Source organism: Psammomys obesus, unplaced genomic scaffold, assembly GCF_907164565.1.
Source record: "Psammomys obesus unplaced genomic scaffold, mPsaObe1.curated_primary_1811, whole genome shotgun sequence".
NCBI classification, from domain to species: Eukaryota; Metazoa; Chordata; class Mammalia; order Rodentia; family Muridae; genus Psammomys; species Psammomys obesus.
In genome coordinates, this window is record NW_026596073.1 from 33,836,846 (window position 1) to 33,854,955 (window position 18,110).

The 18,110-nt window shown below is 42.0% G+C and overlaps 1 protein-coding gene across 1 annotated transcript; it reads right to left on the reverse strand.

Moving 5' to 3' along the window:
• Positions 1-355: 355 nt before the first annotated feature.
• Pgrmc2 (progesterone receptor membrane component 2) lies at positions 356-18,098 on the reverse strand. Its single transcript, XM_055626099.1, has 3 exons — positions 17,669-18,098; positions 4,162-4,317; positions 356-2,422 (listed from the first exon to the last, which is right to left on the reverse strand). The coding sequence occupies exons 1-3, from the start codon at positions 18,075-18,077 to the stop codon at positions 2,325-2,327; spliced, it is 663 nt and encodes a 220-aa protein (XP_055482074.1). The 5' UTR covers positions 18,078-18,098; the 3' UTR covers positions 356-2,324.
• Between the last annotated feature and the right edge of the window lie 12 nt (positions 18,099-18,110).

Genomic DNA, 18,110 nt, shown 5'->3' on the forward strand with positions numbered 1-18,110 from the left:
GCTCTATTTTTATTGTCTGGCAAATATGGACCACACAACTTCAAAAGATGGATGCAGTGTTTCTCAAACACATCAAGTCCTAAGCATGACTGGAAGAATCACAAGTGGATTCAGATTTAGTGACTTTGGAGCTGGGAAAGATATACTTTGGAGCTAAATGGTTGAGCAATATGTGAAGCGCTTGGTTTGAATTCTAACAGTGAATGAAAAGAAAAACGAAACAAACAAACAAAAAACCCATATATTTTTAAAACCCTTAACAATCAGGTAATTTGGAAACATGCCAGTTACAGAGCCCTCCAAGACTGCTGCACCACACTACCTGACAAGGACACATTTGACTGGAGTTAAGACATTATCTATAGAATACAGTTTATTTAAAGTCCAAAACACAAAAACACTTCCTTTTAAAAAACAAAATGCATTGTTTTTACTGCATCAATACCTGGGCTTCTCACAAATGCAGATTATCAACCTTCAGGCTCAATGTTCAGATATACCAGTTTACTACAGAGTAAGATATATACTTTAACAATTTATTTTTAGAAAATATTTTACATAAAAAAGAAAGCATTTACCAACTCGCCTTAGTCTTCACAAGAGTTCTTCAGCCAGGATTTGGTGATCACCACACTTCCCTAGAGAATATTCCAATATGCTAAGAGTGTAGCATTTTGCACCCTCTGCTTCCTGTTGCATCTTTTGATGGCTTCTGCTTGCATTACACCCATCAGGTACAAGTCTTTTAATGTCACCAAAATCTAGCCTTTTCTATGTGGGAGCAACCTGCTTCTGACCAAGAATCCATAATGATGAAGCCAAAATCTGGCCTAAGCAGGCTCTGAAATATAACTTTTTCAGCTAACAAGCAAGGGATTTACTAGCTATCGGCACAATACTGTGTTTTTATGTCAGCTCCTGCTTGGAAGGCTGGTGCTCCTACCCACTGGCAGCAAAGCCTAAGCATACAATACATCACATCTTACCTGAACCATCTACCAAAGTGGACCTGCCTTGGACGAGCATGGGGTGGGTACAACTTGGCTAACCAGGGGCCGGTTTTCATTTCCAAGAGTTTCTTTTCTTTCTTTCCTTTTTTTTTTCTTCTCATCCTGAATCAAATGCAGTCTTATTAGTATATGACACACTGGCTCATGGCTCTGCATTTAGAGTCCAACTCGAGCTAATTTGGTTTATTGTACATGCTTTATTAAAACGGTACTCGTATTTACAGCATCGCAGAAAGAGTCCCTCCCAAGGTGCTCTCACACACATCCAGACTCACCCACACAAGACATTCATACCACAGCCCCATGCACCCACACCAGTGACAAATGTGAGGGTCAGACTCCTAAAATTAGGCAGCTGTTGGGGAAGAGTTGTTGATTTTCAATTTTCTTGGAAAAGAAAAAGCATAGGGGATGCATTTGGCCATCACAATGTTAGCTATTGTGTAGTAACACATGGCAGTTAACACTGAGTACTCCTCTTCCATTCTACACAGAATGACAACCTCAGTCTCAATGCGGCTTGTAGTGACTTCTGAATTCACAGAGGGGCTTTCCCTAAAAGTAATTCAAGTTTATGGAAGTGAAATAAGGCACAATTAATATTTATTTGCCCTAGCAGAAGGGAGGGAAAAAAAGAAAACTGGTTTCAAATTATCTTAGGTGGGAACTACTGACTTCAATCGACTGGAAATCCCTCTAACTTCCAAATCTTTCTCAGAAGGACGGATTTCCTCTTCCCTGACAAGCCCCGAAAGAAAAGTTTGGGAATCCATGTTTTCATGTTCCAGTAGCCTCAATTTCTTAAATGAGTGTGCAACCCCCACTTCCCTGCCCAAGGCTCTTCCCTTAACACAAATGAAGCAGCCTGCGAAACAGGATCCCTTGCTGCTTGCAGAGCTGCACACTTGAGTAGCAAATACCTATCTGGTTGTCTTTGATACTTTTTTGTTTTGTTTTAAAAGAGAGACAGGGAGGGGAGGGGAACAGGAAGGCAGAGAGAAGGAAGAGGGAAGCAGGAGGGAAGAGAGAGTAGGAAGGGGGTAAAATCAACCTGGTGATTTCCTTGCTGTTAAGAAGGCCCTGTCTCCTTCTCGGGATGATGAAGCCCACTAGACATTACAGACAACTGCAACAAATTCATCCGGCAGCACAAACAACGCCTCGTATTCAGGTCTTCAGAGTGAGGCACATTATCTTGTACACTCTGGTGAAATGTTTCTCACAGCAGGTGCGTCACACCCAAAGACTGGACATTCTCTGGAAGGAGTAAGAGTTGCAGTTCTGAAGGCCCCTGGCTTTGGTTGTTCACAAAGTTCAGTCCTGTTTACTGTGATCCTTGGTGTCCTCCTCATCTGTGTACTCTGAGGGTTCTTCTCCTGGCTTTAGGAGTCTGCCTACATAATCATATTTTTCTGAAAGACACACCAAAAGAAATGCAGTAGTGGTTAAATTTGTTCACAATCCCACTGCACTACAGAAACTACACACACTTGCCTCCTAAATCAGACAGAATAGCTGGTCTCCCAATACTTCATTTACATGCATGTACGGCCTGAACAGAAGGCAATAGGGAACTGACAAGGGTCAGGGCTGCTCTTTAAAGTAGAGTTCAGTGTCAGTGGTCTTAATCAGACACTATCAGCATTACTTGGAGTTTTAAAATGTACATGCATGGACCATCTTAGAGCTGTTGACATGGCTTTATGACATGAGCCTTGTGGCTGTTTCATTTGTTGGTTCCAGGGTTTGAACCTGAGGCTTCATGAAGGTGCTCCATACTGAGGTCCACCGCCAGTTCTATTCTTTTAGCTCTTAATAACCCGAAATATTAGTTTAAAAAAATCATAATCAGATGTAGTGGTTCATCCATACAGTTCCAGCACTTAGACTGCCAAGAGTTTGAGGTCAACCTAGCCCCCCCCACCATGTATGTATATAGGTGTGTGTGTGTGTGTGTGTGTGTGTGTGTGTGTGTGTGTGTGTGCATAAAACTGGGATTTTCTATGTCATTTAAGCAGTGGATTAGAAAACATGGCTAATATTCTGGAATATAGACACGCGGACAGAAACGGGAGACTTTCTTAGGCTAAAGGAACAGAGGGTGATGGTAGGAGCAGAGCATGTGAGGTGGAGGACCACAGAGTAAGCAGATCTGAGAAGACATTCTGGACAAAAGACTGTGACAAAGTAGTGGGGACAAGAACTACCTGACCTCACTCCTGTGGGCTCTGCAAGGCCCCACCACATCATCACTCTTTCCCTTGTGAAGCTCTCTCCTTAGATCTGCTACTCTGCTTGCTTTTATGTGCCAGGTATTTAATTTAGAAGCTTGACTGCATGTAAAACTTGTTTGGTGTCTGGAAGTAAAAATCTAGGCTAAGTGAATATGCTGAAGAGGGCGTTAAGGTGGGCGCTGCACACAGACAACCAAGACAAGTGCCAAGAAGCCCACAGAGTTGCACAGACCCAGCAGGAGATGAGTGGCTCGGGCCAGGTCACACACGAGGAAAACATTGAGGCTATGAGGGGCACAACAGAGGGCACAGCATTCCTTCTTTACCACTCAAAGTTAAGAACAAATCATTTGCAATACATTATCATTAGTATTGACATCACTAATTCATTTGTTGTTGCTGCTGGTTGGAACCCAGGGCACAAGGTCACGCACAATCTGCTACATACACCCTAACCCTTCAGCTTGTTTTAAATAGCTATTTAACAAAACCAAACAAAAACATTTCTTAATGAATAAGTCTTAAAAATCTATTGAAAACACCAATTTGAGACTGTTGGGCCCAAAAGCACACATTACTACCCATTCTCAAATACAGACTTTCAACCCAGTTGTTACATGTACAGTTATATTAATATTAAACTATGTTTTGTTTGTTTCCAAGACAGGGTTTCTCTGTGTAGTCTCGGCTGTCCTGGACTCACTTTGTAGACCAGGCTGGCCTTGAACTCAGAGAGATCCACCTGCCTCTGCCTCCCATAACACTGGGATTACAGGCATGTGCCAGTAGCTGGCTAAATTTAACTATTTTTAAAATACATCATAATAATGATGAAAGTGAAGATAGATTGTGTCCTTCAAAGACTGTGCGACAGCGTATATAATTCAGTTTTCCAAAAACTCCCCAAATGAAGATACCTTTAAACTGCATTTCCCATTCTCGAACACTCTCCATTTGCACTGCGTTCAAATCTGAGAGGTCGTCATACTCATCTCTAAGTGCATCCTTATCCAGGCAGAACGTTGCCAGCCCCCTGGAGGCGTCCCTGCCAGCAAAGATCCCATATGGGCCCGCTGAAAGACAAAGAGACAACTTAGAGCCTGACACCACTTTTGAGTGTGTCTAAACATTGGGGTCCTTTCCATGACCTGCTTTTGGCACACAGCCATAATTTCATAATATGGAGATTCTGGATGAGATAATCAGAGATTTGCTGGAAATTTCCCTTTTACCAAATAAAGCATTTTACTAGAATAAATTTACTTCAGATACCCTGAAACTTTTATACTGGGACAGGAGCGATCAGTGGGATACAGCCCATGAGCGGCTTCAGGAGGTGACCCTATACCCTCGCATATACTGACAGCCCAACACGGACACAGTGGGTATTTAAAAAGCACATTAAGTCAGAGCAAAAAGTTGTGGTGGGGATAGGCAAGGAATCATAGGGGAGGCAATGGGGTAGGTTTGATCAAACACATCGTGTTCCTGTATGAAACACATGTTCCTGTATCAAATTCTCAAAACAAAAAAGAACTTTAAAAAACACTTTTGTATGTCCATGAGTGCATCAATGTCAGGTCTAGCTCAATCTCCCTGCCTATTTCATGAGATAGCTTGTCTCATACCTTACTGACTTGGCTCAAATGGCTGGTCACAATTCCAGAACCCTGCCGCTCCGTACCTCCAGCACTGCTCATAGGCATGCACAGTGGGACCTTGCTTTCAATGGAGACGCTGGAGATCTGAACTCAGTCCCTAGTGCACATCTAGCAGATACTTCCACTCTACAACAGAAGTCTCTAAGACTGAACTGTTTGTATCTTAAATTACAGAAGGGGTCCAAGAGACCTTTCTGTTCAAAATGCTTCTAAAAAAGATTTAAATGATTTCCAAAATATCTAGTTCTACAAATGACACTTTCAAGTTTATGAGCTCCTCTCCAGATGGCAAAAGTCATTTCTGAGGAAGTTTTAAAACCATAGAGACCTTCATGAGCAGCCAATTACTGGCTTGACCAAGTTAAGAATACTTGTTTTTGTTTATGTATATATGTTTGTGTGTAAAAGATACAGCTTTGCACAATTCAGTCAGAGGACAAACTGCATCCTGCTTTTGGTTCTCAGGGATCCAAAGTCAGGTCAGGCAAGCACTTTTAGCCACTAAACTATCCACCAGGCCCAAGGGAAGTATTAATTTAGTAAAGGGGCTATTAGAAAACAAGAATAAAATGCCTTGATTTCTAAGCATTTAAGAAACTCCACATTAGCTTCAGATGGCCCTGCAGCTTCTGAGACAAGAACTCAAGTCTCACCTGAACAGCAGAGCACCTTACCTCGCATGAGGTAATCTGAATTACTGACTGGACTTCTTGTAAACACGACTGGGGTAGGAAGCTCATTCTTGGAAAGGTCATTGGGTAGAGCTAGAATGGCTTTCCCAGGTTTTTAAGTAGCTTTTTTTAGGTTTGGCCAGGAAGGTGACAGGTGTGCAGGGCCTCTAGCTTCTTTAATTATTAAAGCATTCTCCAAGTTACCAATGGGCATTAGGTGACTATCACAAGCTATAACTAAATGCCTATATTTTTTCTCACTGAATGGATGTACTTATGTTTAATTATTCTCCCAATACTACAAACATTTTTTTTCCCATGTGTTTTCTATATAAGAAATGGATACTATCATTGGTTAAACTTTGCCTATGATCTCAACTGACATTCAAGAAGTTTTTAGAAAATTAAATTTAATATAGTTTCCATTTACAGAGTAAAATTCAAAAGTTCATTAAATTAGAGCTAACTATTTTAGAGGAAAAGTAAATGTTAAAGGCAAGCAAGACAGACAGGCTTCTAGGGCAGATAAGCAGAAAGACCCAACCTACAGCACCCAATCCCCACTTCCTACCTGCTTTGTAGAGACAAACCTATGTAAGTAGACAATGAGCAAAGAGTGAAGGTGGGCTTTTTGTTTCTTATGAAACAAAGATGACCAAAGCCTAAAACTGTACAAATAAAACGAAGAAAGGATAAAAAAAAAAAAAAATGGCTGGAGAGCAACAACCTTGAAGCGGAAACGACAGTTTTACCTTTTAAGAATTTCCCCGTAACTTGAGTCCTTCAGGATTTCACAAAGGAACAGATTTTGCCTTTTCTCTAACTTGGCAGATTAAATAAATACATAAATAAATAAGAAAGATAAAATCAGAGCACAGAATTCAGTGATTTGCCTCTCATCCCCAACAGAACGCTTTTTGTGGGTCTGGATTAAAACAGCATTTCGGTAGTTATATAATTTGCATTTCTCTTATTCTGAATGGTGTGTGTGTTTGTGTGTGTGTTTAGGTACAGAAGTGTGTGTATTTGGCAGCCAGAGGCCAATCTTGAGTGTTCTCAGTTGCTGTCTATTTTTTTTTTTTTTCTTTTTAACCAGGTATCAGTAGTCTAGAATTCAGTAAGTGGATGGGGCAGGTACTGTCTCACTTTCCCCAGCACTCCAAACCCTCCAGAGCATTTATACTGGGAACATTTAGGGTAGCACGGAGGGTGGGCAGGCATTCCTAACAAGCGCTCTGCCTCTCACTGCTGCCCCTGTGGACCTTTTCACTTTTTACTATTTTCAGACAGTGTCACTAGGGTGCCCAAATTGGCCTTCAACTGACTATGTAGAGTCATAACAGGCCTTAAGCTTGCACTCTTCTTGCCTGGACCGTCCATGTGTCTGGGACTGGAATCCTGTACCTCTGTTGCCTAGAAGTTACTCTAGGCATACTGCCAGGCATATCAGAGCATAAACGATGAGACATCTCTGAGTGATGCAAAGGTGAGAATGATGATCAATGCTTATGAAAACAGCACACAGGCCACTACAGGCCCAGGTCCAACCCTCAACACCATAAAATCAAACAAGCAAGCCACCAGAAAATCCTCACTCTTTTTAGAATGGGTTCTCAAGTAAATCTCTGCCAGATTCCCTAAGGGTCAAATCTTAATCTGCCAATCTTTTGTTGCTAAAATAAATTCTAGATAAAATTGGTTTTTGTCAACTCGTTAAAGGAAGAGGATGAGTAATATATTCCTCTGTTCCTTAAGCTACATTAGAGCATCCCCTTCACATGCATCAACTGCTAAAGAGGCCTTTGCTAACATGTGCCATGCTGGAAGGAACCTAAGTAGACTAAGAAGCAGAGCTGGAACTGGGCAGCATGTCTGACAAAGGGAAACTCCAATGTCTGCAAAAAGATGTCTTCCCACATTCATGACACAAGTGGCAATTTCTTCCCTCACATACCCTCCATAACAAACAATATTACCAGCAACAGTATTTTGCTAAATACATGTGACTGTTCATAAAATGAAAACAACAAAAAAGGCAGCTACCCAAGAAAAGTGCATCTGATCTACTGTTAAGCATCTGGTATGATTTACCAAAATAGTAAATGCTGTTTCTGAGTGTCAAGACTCATTTAGACATTATTATGATAATCCCAACCAAGTAATCAGCTATGATGGTGAATATACTTGGAATTTTGATTGCTACCTGGACTAGTAACAGGTAGATTACTCAAAGATGCAGCTCCCAAGCAGTCACAAAATGAAGAATTCATAAATTACACTGCTGTGTAAAATGGGCTTTATGTAAGGTGAGTGTGTTCAACTATAGACTAATGTGGGCCTCATGAACATGTTCAAAGCAAGCTTGGCTAGCTAGGATGCTCCACAGGGTAAGTGGATTGGATATATTTTGACTCAATATTTTCTCTTTTTTTGAGATAAGGTCTCATCATGTAGCCCTGGGTGGCCTCAAACTCACAGAAATCAGTCTGCCCCAACCTCCTGAATGCTGTGATTAAAGGCGGCGATTAAAATTCTACATCACCATATCTAGGTGTGACTCAGCTGGGTGGGGTAGGCACACTTATAATCTCAGCATTCTGGAGGTGAGGGCTGGATTGCTTTGAGTATGAGGTCTGCCTAATGAGACAAACAAAACAAACAAGAAAAAACTAGAGACAAAAGTCAATCAACTTATCAGTTACTAAACCTTAAAACGTAAACTTAAAACTGCTTACTTTTGATACAATTGTGCAGAATGGTGTGACATATTTTTGAAATGGCAACAAACCATCATATGATGTGATGAGGATATATATATATATATATATATATATATATATATATATATATACTCATTATGAAACAATGATAAAAAATATGGTTAAGTATATAAAATCTATAACAAGTAATTTGACTGTAGGATGATAAAAAAAGAAATATTCCACAATAAATATTTTAGTTATTTCCATGCTTAAACCCAGTATTTCTGAAGCTCCTGTAAATGTAGAGGCGGTTTCCCCTGTGACTGGGAAGCCCCAGAATTTAGAGCCAGGACAGTAAAGCTGAAGACTGCTGTCAAGACAAGATGCTCGTGTGCCCACCAAGTGACACACTGACAGGGAAATTATCTTATCTGCCTAAAGCTGAGACCAAACTAGACGCTTCACATACAGTGATGCTACACACAAATGAGAGTCCTATCTTGTTTCTCAGTGTTCAGCTAGAAGGCTTGAGCACACAGAAAAAGGACATAATCTGCAGGGAAAAGGGCAAACTGGAAAGCCATCATGTTAAAATCAGAAAGACAAAGAGCCTGGGTATGTCTCACATGGTGAATACAGACTAAAACACATTGCATGCACAAACGCACGCAAGCACACATAGCCCAAAAAGAAGAATGAGGATAAAAGGAAGGGAAAGGAATAAGCATGAGACATGACGTATACATAAAGGACAAATCTGAAACATAAAGGTCTAAAACACAACACAGGGCTAGATGATGCAGCTACGTGGTGGGATGCTTATCTAGTACGAGGGAGGCCAATGCCAAGAACCACACACAAAAGCAAAATGCTATGCACGGCTAGTGAGGGGTTCAGCAGGCAAGGATGTTTGCCAAGCAAAGACTACCTGAATTCTGAAACCCAGATCCTATGACAGGAGGAGAACAAATTCCTGAAAACTGACCTAGAAACTTCCATATATACGCTGAGTGTCAGCATTCATGAACCCACATAATAAAATACTAAAACAACGAGGGCTGGAGAGATGGTTCAGCAGTTAAGAGCACTGGTTCGTTATTCATCCACAGGGCCTGGGTTTGATTCCCAGCACCCACATGGCAGCTCACAACAGTCTATAACTCTAGTTCTAGGAGATCTGATGCCCTCTTCTGGGCTCTACAGAGCATTCAGCATGCACATAGTGCACAGGTATACATGCAGCCACATGCACATAAAATAAATTTAAAAATTAAAAACTGACAAAGCCAAACCAAAAACAAAACCCAAGCTATACATAAGTGGAAAGGCACTAAGGAAATATTTGCAGTAAAGGCTGAAATGATAAGCATTCACAATTGAAAAAAATGTACAAGGAATATATGAACAAATGTATATAGAAAAGAAAACTAACTGACTCAGGTTTTCTTAAAAGATGCCCAATTTGGAGCTAAGGACATAGTTTAGCTTTAAAAATACTTGCCCTGCAAGCAAGAAGACCTGGGCTGACAAGAGGGCTCAGCAGAAGTCACTTGCTGCCATGTCTCAGGGCCTGAATTAGATAACTGGGCACTACATGGGGGGGGGGGGGGGAGATTACAGCAAGTTGTTGTATAATCTCTACGTGTGTACCGCAGTGTGCCTGCTTTTGTGCACATTTACACACATGCTCTAAGTAAATGTATATTTAAAAAAAAATGACCCAAGTTCATGGCCAAGCTCAATCCCTAGAATCTACATTGAAAATTATAAAGGTTGATCCCTTGAGCTCCATTAGACAGCCAGCCCCATCCACTTACTGAATTCTAGACTACTGATATCTGGTTAAAAAGAAAAAAAATAGACAGCAACTGAAAACACTCAAGATTGGCCTCTGACTGCCAAATACACGCACTTCTGCACCTATACACACACACACACACACACACACACCATTCAGAATAAGAGAAATGCAAATTATATAACTACCGAAATGCTGTTTTAATCCAGACCCACAAAAAGCAAACAGTTTAAAGCATCATATTTTTGGCAAGGATGAGAAACAGGCATCTTCATGAAGTTCACATCCAAATGAAGTCCCCACACTAAGCATGGCCACACCACCAGCCTTAGTAATCCTGCCTCTAGGACTCACTGCTTTATTTACATATAGAAAACTGGCACAAGGCTCTTTCTTACAATATCATTACTAAAGGAAGGAGGGACAGTCACATGCTTATCAATAGGGGCTGTCAATCAGATAACTTCCACACCATGTGCAACTCTTAGGACTGTGAACTATTGTTCACGATAGGTGCAGTACACTTTATTTAAGTGTGGGGAAATAAGATTCATGTTCAGAGAGTTTGACCTGCACAGCAGAGCTCTGCAACACTCAGACTGATCCCTTTCCACTGCACAGCAACATGAGGGGGCTCTTGGGATGAGCCTTACTTTTCACTGTAAATCCCTTAGTCTCCAGTCTTGGGCATGTATTACCTTTTAAAAATACCATTAAAAAAAATCTTTACTCGCAAAGCCTTATTTGGGGATCTAAAGCATTCTACAGGAACATATCCATAGCTGACAGTTCATGGAACACCCCAGGATATGGACAAGAAACAAAGAATGCAGTGACTGGTGGAAAGAAGGTGCAACAAAAATGACAAATGATAGGAAGAAAGCGCACACTGGTGCCCCAAGAACAAAGCAAGAGGAGCAAAGAGGCTCAAGCTGCTTACCGTATTCAAAATCTAAGACACAGAACATAAAAAAGACAGACATGAAGAACAGATATGTAATCATAAATACACACCTACCTGTCTTTTAGAGGGGGAGAGAATGGAGGAAGCAATAATTTAAAGTCAGGTCTAAAATGTTCTAAAATGGATGAATGACATGTCTACAAAGACTTTTAGCAAGCAGAATCCACATGTTAAAAATCAAATCTAAAGCCAGGTGTGGTGAGGCAAGCCTTTAATCCCAGCACTTAAGAGGCAGAAGCAGGCAGATCTCTGAGTTCAAGGTCTACAAAGCAAGTTCCAGGACAGGCAAGGCTACACAAGAAACCCTGTCTCACAAACAGACAGACAAACAAACAAACATCAAATCTAAGGGGCTAGGGAGAAGCTTAGTCAATGAAGTGCTTGTCGCACAAGCAAACCTAATGTTGGATCTCCAGCACTTTACAGAAAGCCAGGTGTGTGCCTCTAACTCCAGCCTGTCATGGAAGCATGGACACAAACAGATCCCTAGAGCTTGCTGGCTGCCTAGCCAAACTGGCGAACTCTAAATTCCGTAAGATCTTGTGTCGAAAAATAAGGTGAAGAGAAACTAAAGAAGACAGTGATGTCCACCTCTGCCTTCCACATGCAGTGTACACACACACACAGAGCAGGACAGAAGGACAGAAAAATTCAACCACAACATGGGGAAAAACAAAATCACTACACACAAACTCCTTAACAGGCAAAGGGTAGTGACACATACTGCTCACATGAAAGTATAACAAAAATCTACAAAATTCATATCCTGCCCTCAAATCATTACTCCTGATTAGGACAGATTAAGGACAGGTATTTTCCTACCAGTGAAAAGAACTACAGGCCTTTTATTAAAATGAAGATGGAACTCCAACAAACACTAAGGTACAAGAAACAGTAAAATTTCAAAAAGGCAATAAAGTAATAAAGACTTGAGTTCCAGTCCCAGCATCCACCTGAACAGCTCCAGACCTGACTTTTACCGGACTCTATTAGGCACCTACATATAATATATGTGGTGTGCGTGCACACACACACAGACATATACACACACTCTTCAAAAAAAGTTTCCAGGGCTGGGGACACAGGTGAGAAACAAAGCACCTGCCCAAAATGTGGCCCAGGTTCATCCTGAGCACTTGGAGGAAGAAAAACCTGTCAAGTGGCAGTAAGCTGTCTTCAATATGTAGGTTTTCCTAATTTACATGGAATAATATTTGGCTAAAATTCCACTGTTCCAAAGGACAGATTAATATCTAAACCGTATCGGGACATCACCAGAAGAAAAGGAACAGATTTATCCAAAGAAATGAGAAAGGGGAGGGGTAAGCTCCAAGAACAGCCAGCAAAGGGTTAAGAGGAGTTTTTCCTAAAGTGAACTGCATTCAGAGCACTGCTAGTCACAAAGGCGTGGCCAGAGGCTGTGTTAAATAAGATGGTGGAAACAAAAACACAACCAGATTGAAGCTATGGAAACACAAAATGCTGATGAGTTTAAAATCTGGTTATATGTTTTTTATATGAAAAAACAAAACAGCACAAGTTGGTTCCAAAGCCTGGAGGGACTAACTTAAGTTAAACTACAAGTAACCAGAGAAAGCAAACCTGAGATCTCAGTGGAGGTGACAGGGATGGTCTGACACGACAGGCAGGCCTAGACATTGTGAGATGACGCCCATGTGCTCATCCCAGCTGTACAGTAAGGCTAAATAACCATTTCAGAACTCAAGCACTGCAGCTGGCCCTTCAGGTTTAGAAGGTCATACCCCTATATTCTGTGACCATCTAACAGAAAAAGGTACTTCTAAGTACCCAAATAACCCTTGATCCTAACATTCATAGCATTTTTTTAAAACTACAGTTTAACTACGTATATTGGGATGTGTTTGTACACCGCCTGTCCTCCTCAAGTGATGTCAAGTCCATGGATATTGTCCTGGTCTGTGCCAAAGACTAATTTCTGAAAATGCCTTATTTAAAGTCTTGTAGTAAAATCTAAGGCGCTCCTTCTTTGTATTTAAAGATGGAGATGAAGCCTTATATTAAAGATCTTGATTGAGAAAGAATACAAGCATCAAGAATTATATAGTGATGTCTGCCATGGGAACATGGAGAGGAATGGTCTATGCCAGATTGTTCAAAGGACCTCAAAAACCATCTGAACAGTTCAATACATATGACTAGTTCTGCTACTTACTTCTCTTGTGTGTGTGCTTTTTGTTGTGTTGCTTACTTCTAATCTCAGTCAGCACCTTCTGTTATTTTAATGCTTCAGTATTTAACATAATACAGTTCCCTAAAACACTGAAAGCAACAAAATTCAGAAGGGAAACCAAGTGAGCCCTCTAGAAACGAACGGCACAATACAGAACTCTTGAAATTCGCTTTTTGTCAAGACAGGAACTCACAGCATAACCACCCTGGAGCTCAATTATGTAGCCTGGTCATCCTCTAACTAAAGGCCGTCCTCCTGCTTCTGCCTTCAGAGTGCTGGCATAAAAGGGTGTGACTACCTTGCTTAGCTTCTTCAAAAATTTTAGCCGGTCCCTCTATCTTCCTGGTAGCTAACAAGATGCATGTGGTAACTAGGCCAACAAGAGACCTAGCTGGCTTCAAAGCAAGAAATTGCTAATGACAGCTGGATTGTGATAACTCTGATACCATGCAGCACTAGGTCAGGCTGGGTTTGGCCTGTATGTTGCAACTCTTGCTTAAGCTGCAGCTTTGTAAATTAAAATGTTAAATAAAAATTAACCTATTGAAGACAAGATTAAACAGGAGGAAGGGTTTAGGTTCATGGGCTCCTTTCCTCAACCTCGTATTAGGCAGCCTAAAGGGACTACTTATGTGGCCTTTTCCTTTTCAGTGGAATTTAAAAGGTAAGTTAGCTAAGGCTTTGGCATATATTGACAAACAGGAGGAATAAGGGGGTTAAAAATCAAATAGCCCAAGTGTATGCTTTTTTGCCATTCCAAAGAATAAGATTCATGAAGCTCTACTGAAGTAATTGTTGGGATTCAGACCCGGGACAAGCAGCTGAGGTACCTTTTTAACCAAGCTGACCTGGTCTTCAGGTTTTCCCACCATCCCTCAGTCCCTACTCGTTATAGGGCATGGCTAGTATACCTCTGGCCCTCTAACCCTCAACTTTCCAGTCTAGGGTCTGGGCTTCCCCATATAATCCAGACATTTGGTGTTGCCATCCCCCTCCCTCACCCCACTCCCCAACTTTTCTGATTCCCCCTGCATGGCAACTTCCTGGATCCTGTTTTCCTTGGGACCAGTGAGCCCGCAGAAAGCTGCCCCCAATAAACCTGCATTTATTTACTCTAAGTTGGCTTGAATTAGCTAATTTTATCCAGTGGAGAAATACCTGTCAACAATGATTTATGATTATACAATTAACATATTCAAAACCTCTTCCAAATGTGCCGAGAAGCCTGTGAAGCCTGTGAAGCCTGTGAAGCCTGCTGGACTTGGGTTTGATTTTTAGTGTGGCTACTTAGCAGATAGGTGCTTTGGGGCAAAATCTCCGAGTCTCAGACTTCACAAATGTAAACTGAGAATACAAGTATCTTGTAGAACCATTTTAAAAATACATTAAAGAAACCCAGGAAATGGAGCATGAACCTGTTCACTGACGTCAACTCCTGGGGAAGCAGGAGTACAGCACTCTATGAAATCCAAGGTTTAGTTGGTAGCCATGTGGCTGAGCATTTGGGATCTTACCGAATAACTCATTTTAAACTATATTAATTTAGTTAGCCATTTGTGACTTGGGCTGCTATAGTGGGTAGCTAGAACAACATAAAAGCCATGAAAATGAAAATATATTTGAAGTTCAAAATCTCTATGGGAAGGAACCAGAAAAGGGGAATAAAGGAAAACCAGTAATAGGATTCCCTGTAAGTTTATCCCAGAAGATGTCTACAAAGTATATAAACTTTTTGGTCAAACATATCTGGACTTTCTGGGTTTATCTATGTGATCCAAGCCAGCTTATTTAAACCTCAAACTCATCTGTAAAGCAGGTACTTTGCAACTTCACCAAAGAACTGTAAAAATGACAAATGAATGATCCAATACAGCAGCTGCTCAGGGACTTCAGTTTTGTACATGATCACCTGACTATTATATTACATATAAAAAATATAATACTGAAAACAAAGCCAACACATTCTGGCAAATAGTTGGCAAGGAATTACATTTGAAGTATTGCCATTTAATTTTTAAAAAGTAGAACTTGGCCCATGCCTCTAATCCCAGCACACACGAAGGCAGAGGCAGGTGGATTTCTGTGTGTTCGAAGCCAGCCTGGTGTACAAATTGAGTCCAGGACAGCCACAGCTACGTGGAGAAACCCTGTCTTGAAAAACAAAAAAAAAAACAAAACAAACAAAAAAGAAGTGAAACTTTAAAGATGCGCAGCTAAAAGAGAATATGTCCAGAACTATACAGGAAAAAAGAAAACCCACAGAACAATCTTCAATCTAAAAACGCATAATTGCAAAATGGGACTAGACAGCGGTTGGGCAGAAAAAAATAAGCTTCCCAGCTCTAGGCAAAGTTTTTCAAAATTACTAAGATTCTCACGTAAAGAGAATTGTGGCCTAAATTATAACACTAAAATTTGGGAATAAATGAAAATTAAAGACAAAACTTAATTTTATGTTTATATCCTAGCCAAAAATATGCCACCAAGACTCCTGGAAAGTACTTCTAACACTTTGTATCCATGCAAAAAAAATTAAGTCTAAGCTCTCAAGACGTTCTGGCTGTATTTCCGTTCTTCTCAATAATAAAATCTTCCAGCTATTCCTATTAGATTGTTTACTGTAATCAACTAATTATGCATCATATTCAGACAGGGTCTCACTAAGCAGCCCCAAATAGCCTGGAACTCAGAGATCCACCTGCTTCCGCCTCCAGGGTGCAAGGTTAAATGCTTGCACTACCACACCCAGCCAGGGTGGTTCTTCAGTATTATCTGAGGAATGCCTTCAGTGCTCAAGGAGACCCACTCTAGACCATACCCCTTAGTTCTTAACTCCTGCCACATGTGCCACGGAAGGCTGCCAAACTGACTCTTTACTAATGTATGAGGACTAATAATGCTTCTTTTTACAAGTACTCCAGATAATCTTTAACCACTGAACACACTTTTAAATGCCACTGGGGGGGAAGGCTGTACAAAACCAGGATAAATTCTTGACTTTAAAAAGTTTATTTGACTTGGTCTGTGTAAATAATGTACTTTAGTCCTATTCTCTTGTCCTACATGCTCTTAAACAAAAAAAGTATTTACCATTGGAGTTGATGTAAGTAAGGAGACAAGTGTTTGTGTTTGTATATCCAGAAGGAAATAAATATATACATAGAATATGAAACCTAAAACCAAGAAACAGATCCGACACCAAAGGCTCCAGTTTCTTACCTCTAATTCAATCAACAAACCAAAAGACTTCTGAAATAGCATCCAACTAAGCAGTGAAATCAGAAACATATTCAGTGTCAATAAATCACGCACACTAAAACTAAAAGGAAACCTTGTTTAAAAGTTGGATGTACTCGTTCCAACAATGGGTCACTTTTGGTCTCTAGCTTTACTCTTATAACTGCTCTCTCTCTTTAACCACTGCATAACCAGGACACACAATATGTTGCTCAACTTTATGGGCTAACAACAGATATCCCGAGTCTGAAGTTTATTTGCATAATCTGAAATATAGATTGCACTGCAAAAGGACCTCTACTGCAACTACCTTCCACGCGGTTTTCCGAAAGTTGTAAAACCTTCAACTTTGAGAACCAGTGCATGACGGGGAGTGAAGTTTGACTCTGCTAGGTCCACCTCCCCCCATTCTGCTAAAGGAAAATACAATAATTCATTATCAACGGGTATTTGAACACTTATCTGACTATTAACAGAGAGAGAGAGAGAGAGAGAGAGAGAGAGAGAGAGAGAGGAGGGAGGAGGGAGACAGAAACTGCGAAGAGACAGACAGACAGACCCGCCTGCCGGCTGGGCAGATGAGCTCCACCCCCGACGCTTAGGGCCAGTATCTTTGCCAGTCTTCTTTATTAAGCTTTACATTCTGGTACGGCCTCATCTCACATGCAGTTGTTAATCTTGGAAAGCATCTTGGAGCCCAAACTGGCTTTTTAGAAGAAAGAAAACGAGGTTGGGTGGCTCTTATACCGAGCTCCACAACCGAAATGGTTGGGACCAGAAATTACGTGTCCCTAACCCTGGCTCTATGCAGACTAGTCCGGGGAAGGAAAGAGTAGGTAAGTGTCAAACAGACAACCCAGGGCAAAAAGAAAGCCGTAACTTAGACAGGGCTGAAAACTTTGGGTCGCCACTTCAACCATGCCCCAACAATGCCCAAAGCTCAGGAGAAAGGTTGAGCGCCAACGCGACTAGTGACAACTCCTAAGAATTTTGAGAATTTCAGCCTCAGGAAAAGCTGCGAAAAGACAAGGGCTGGGAACGCCAAGCGCAGGTTTGTGCGGCGCCTGGGTCCCTCCCCACGACGCCAGCAACTGGGGGCGTGCGCGGGGCGGCCGTCCGCGTGCGGGGCCGCGGCGGCGATAGGGTGTTCCGGGACCCCCGACACCCCTCACTCCTCACCGGGGCCGTAGAACTTGCTGCCTTTGGTCACGTCGAAGACTTTCCCATTGACCGCGAGCAGGATGCGCGGCGTGCGCGCCCCGTCGTACTGGCGCAGCTGCTCCAGGCTGAAGTCCCGCTTCTTCATGCGCGGCAGCGAGGCGGCCGGGCTCTCCTCGCCCGCCCCGGGCCCCGAGCCCAGACCCCGTCGCCCCCAGCGCACCCACAGCCGGTAGGCCCCCAGCAGCACCAGCGCCACCAGCGCCACGTTCAGCAGCATCTCCCAGCCCGTCGTCAGCAGCGCCGCCACCCAACTGCTCCCCGCCGCCGTCGCTCCCGCGCCGCCCGGACTCCCGTCGCCGCCGTCGCCGCCACGCTCCCCGTCGCTCCCCAGGGTGCCTAGCTTTACGTCCCCATCACCCGCCGCCATCACTGCCCGCCAGCGCCTTCCTCCTCCCGCCCC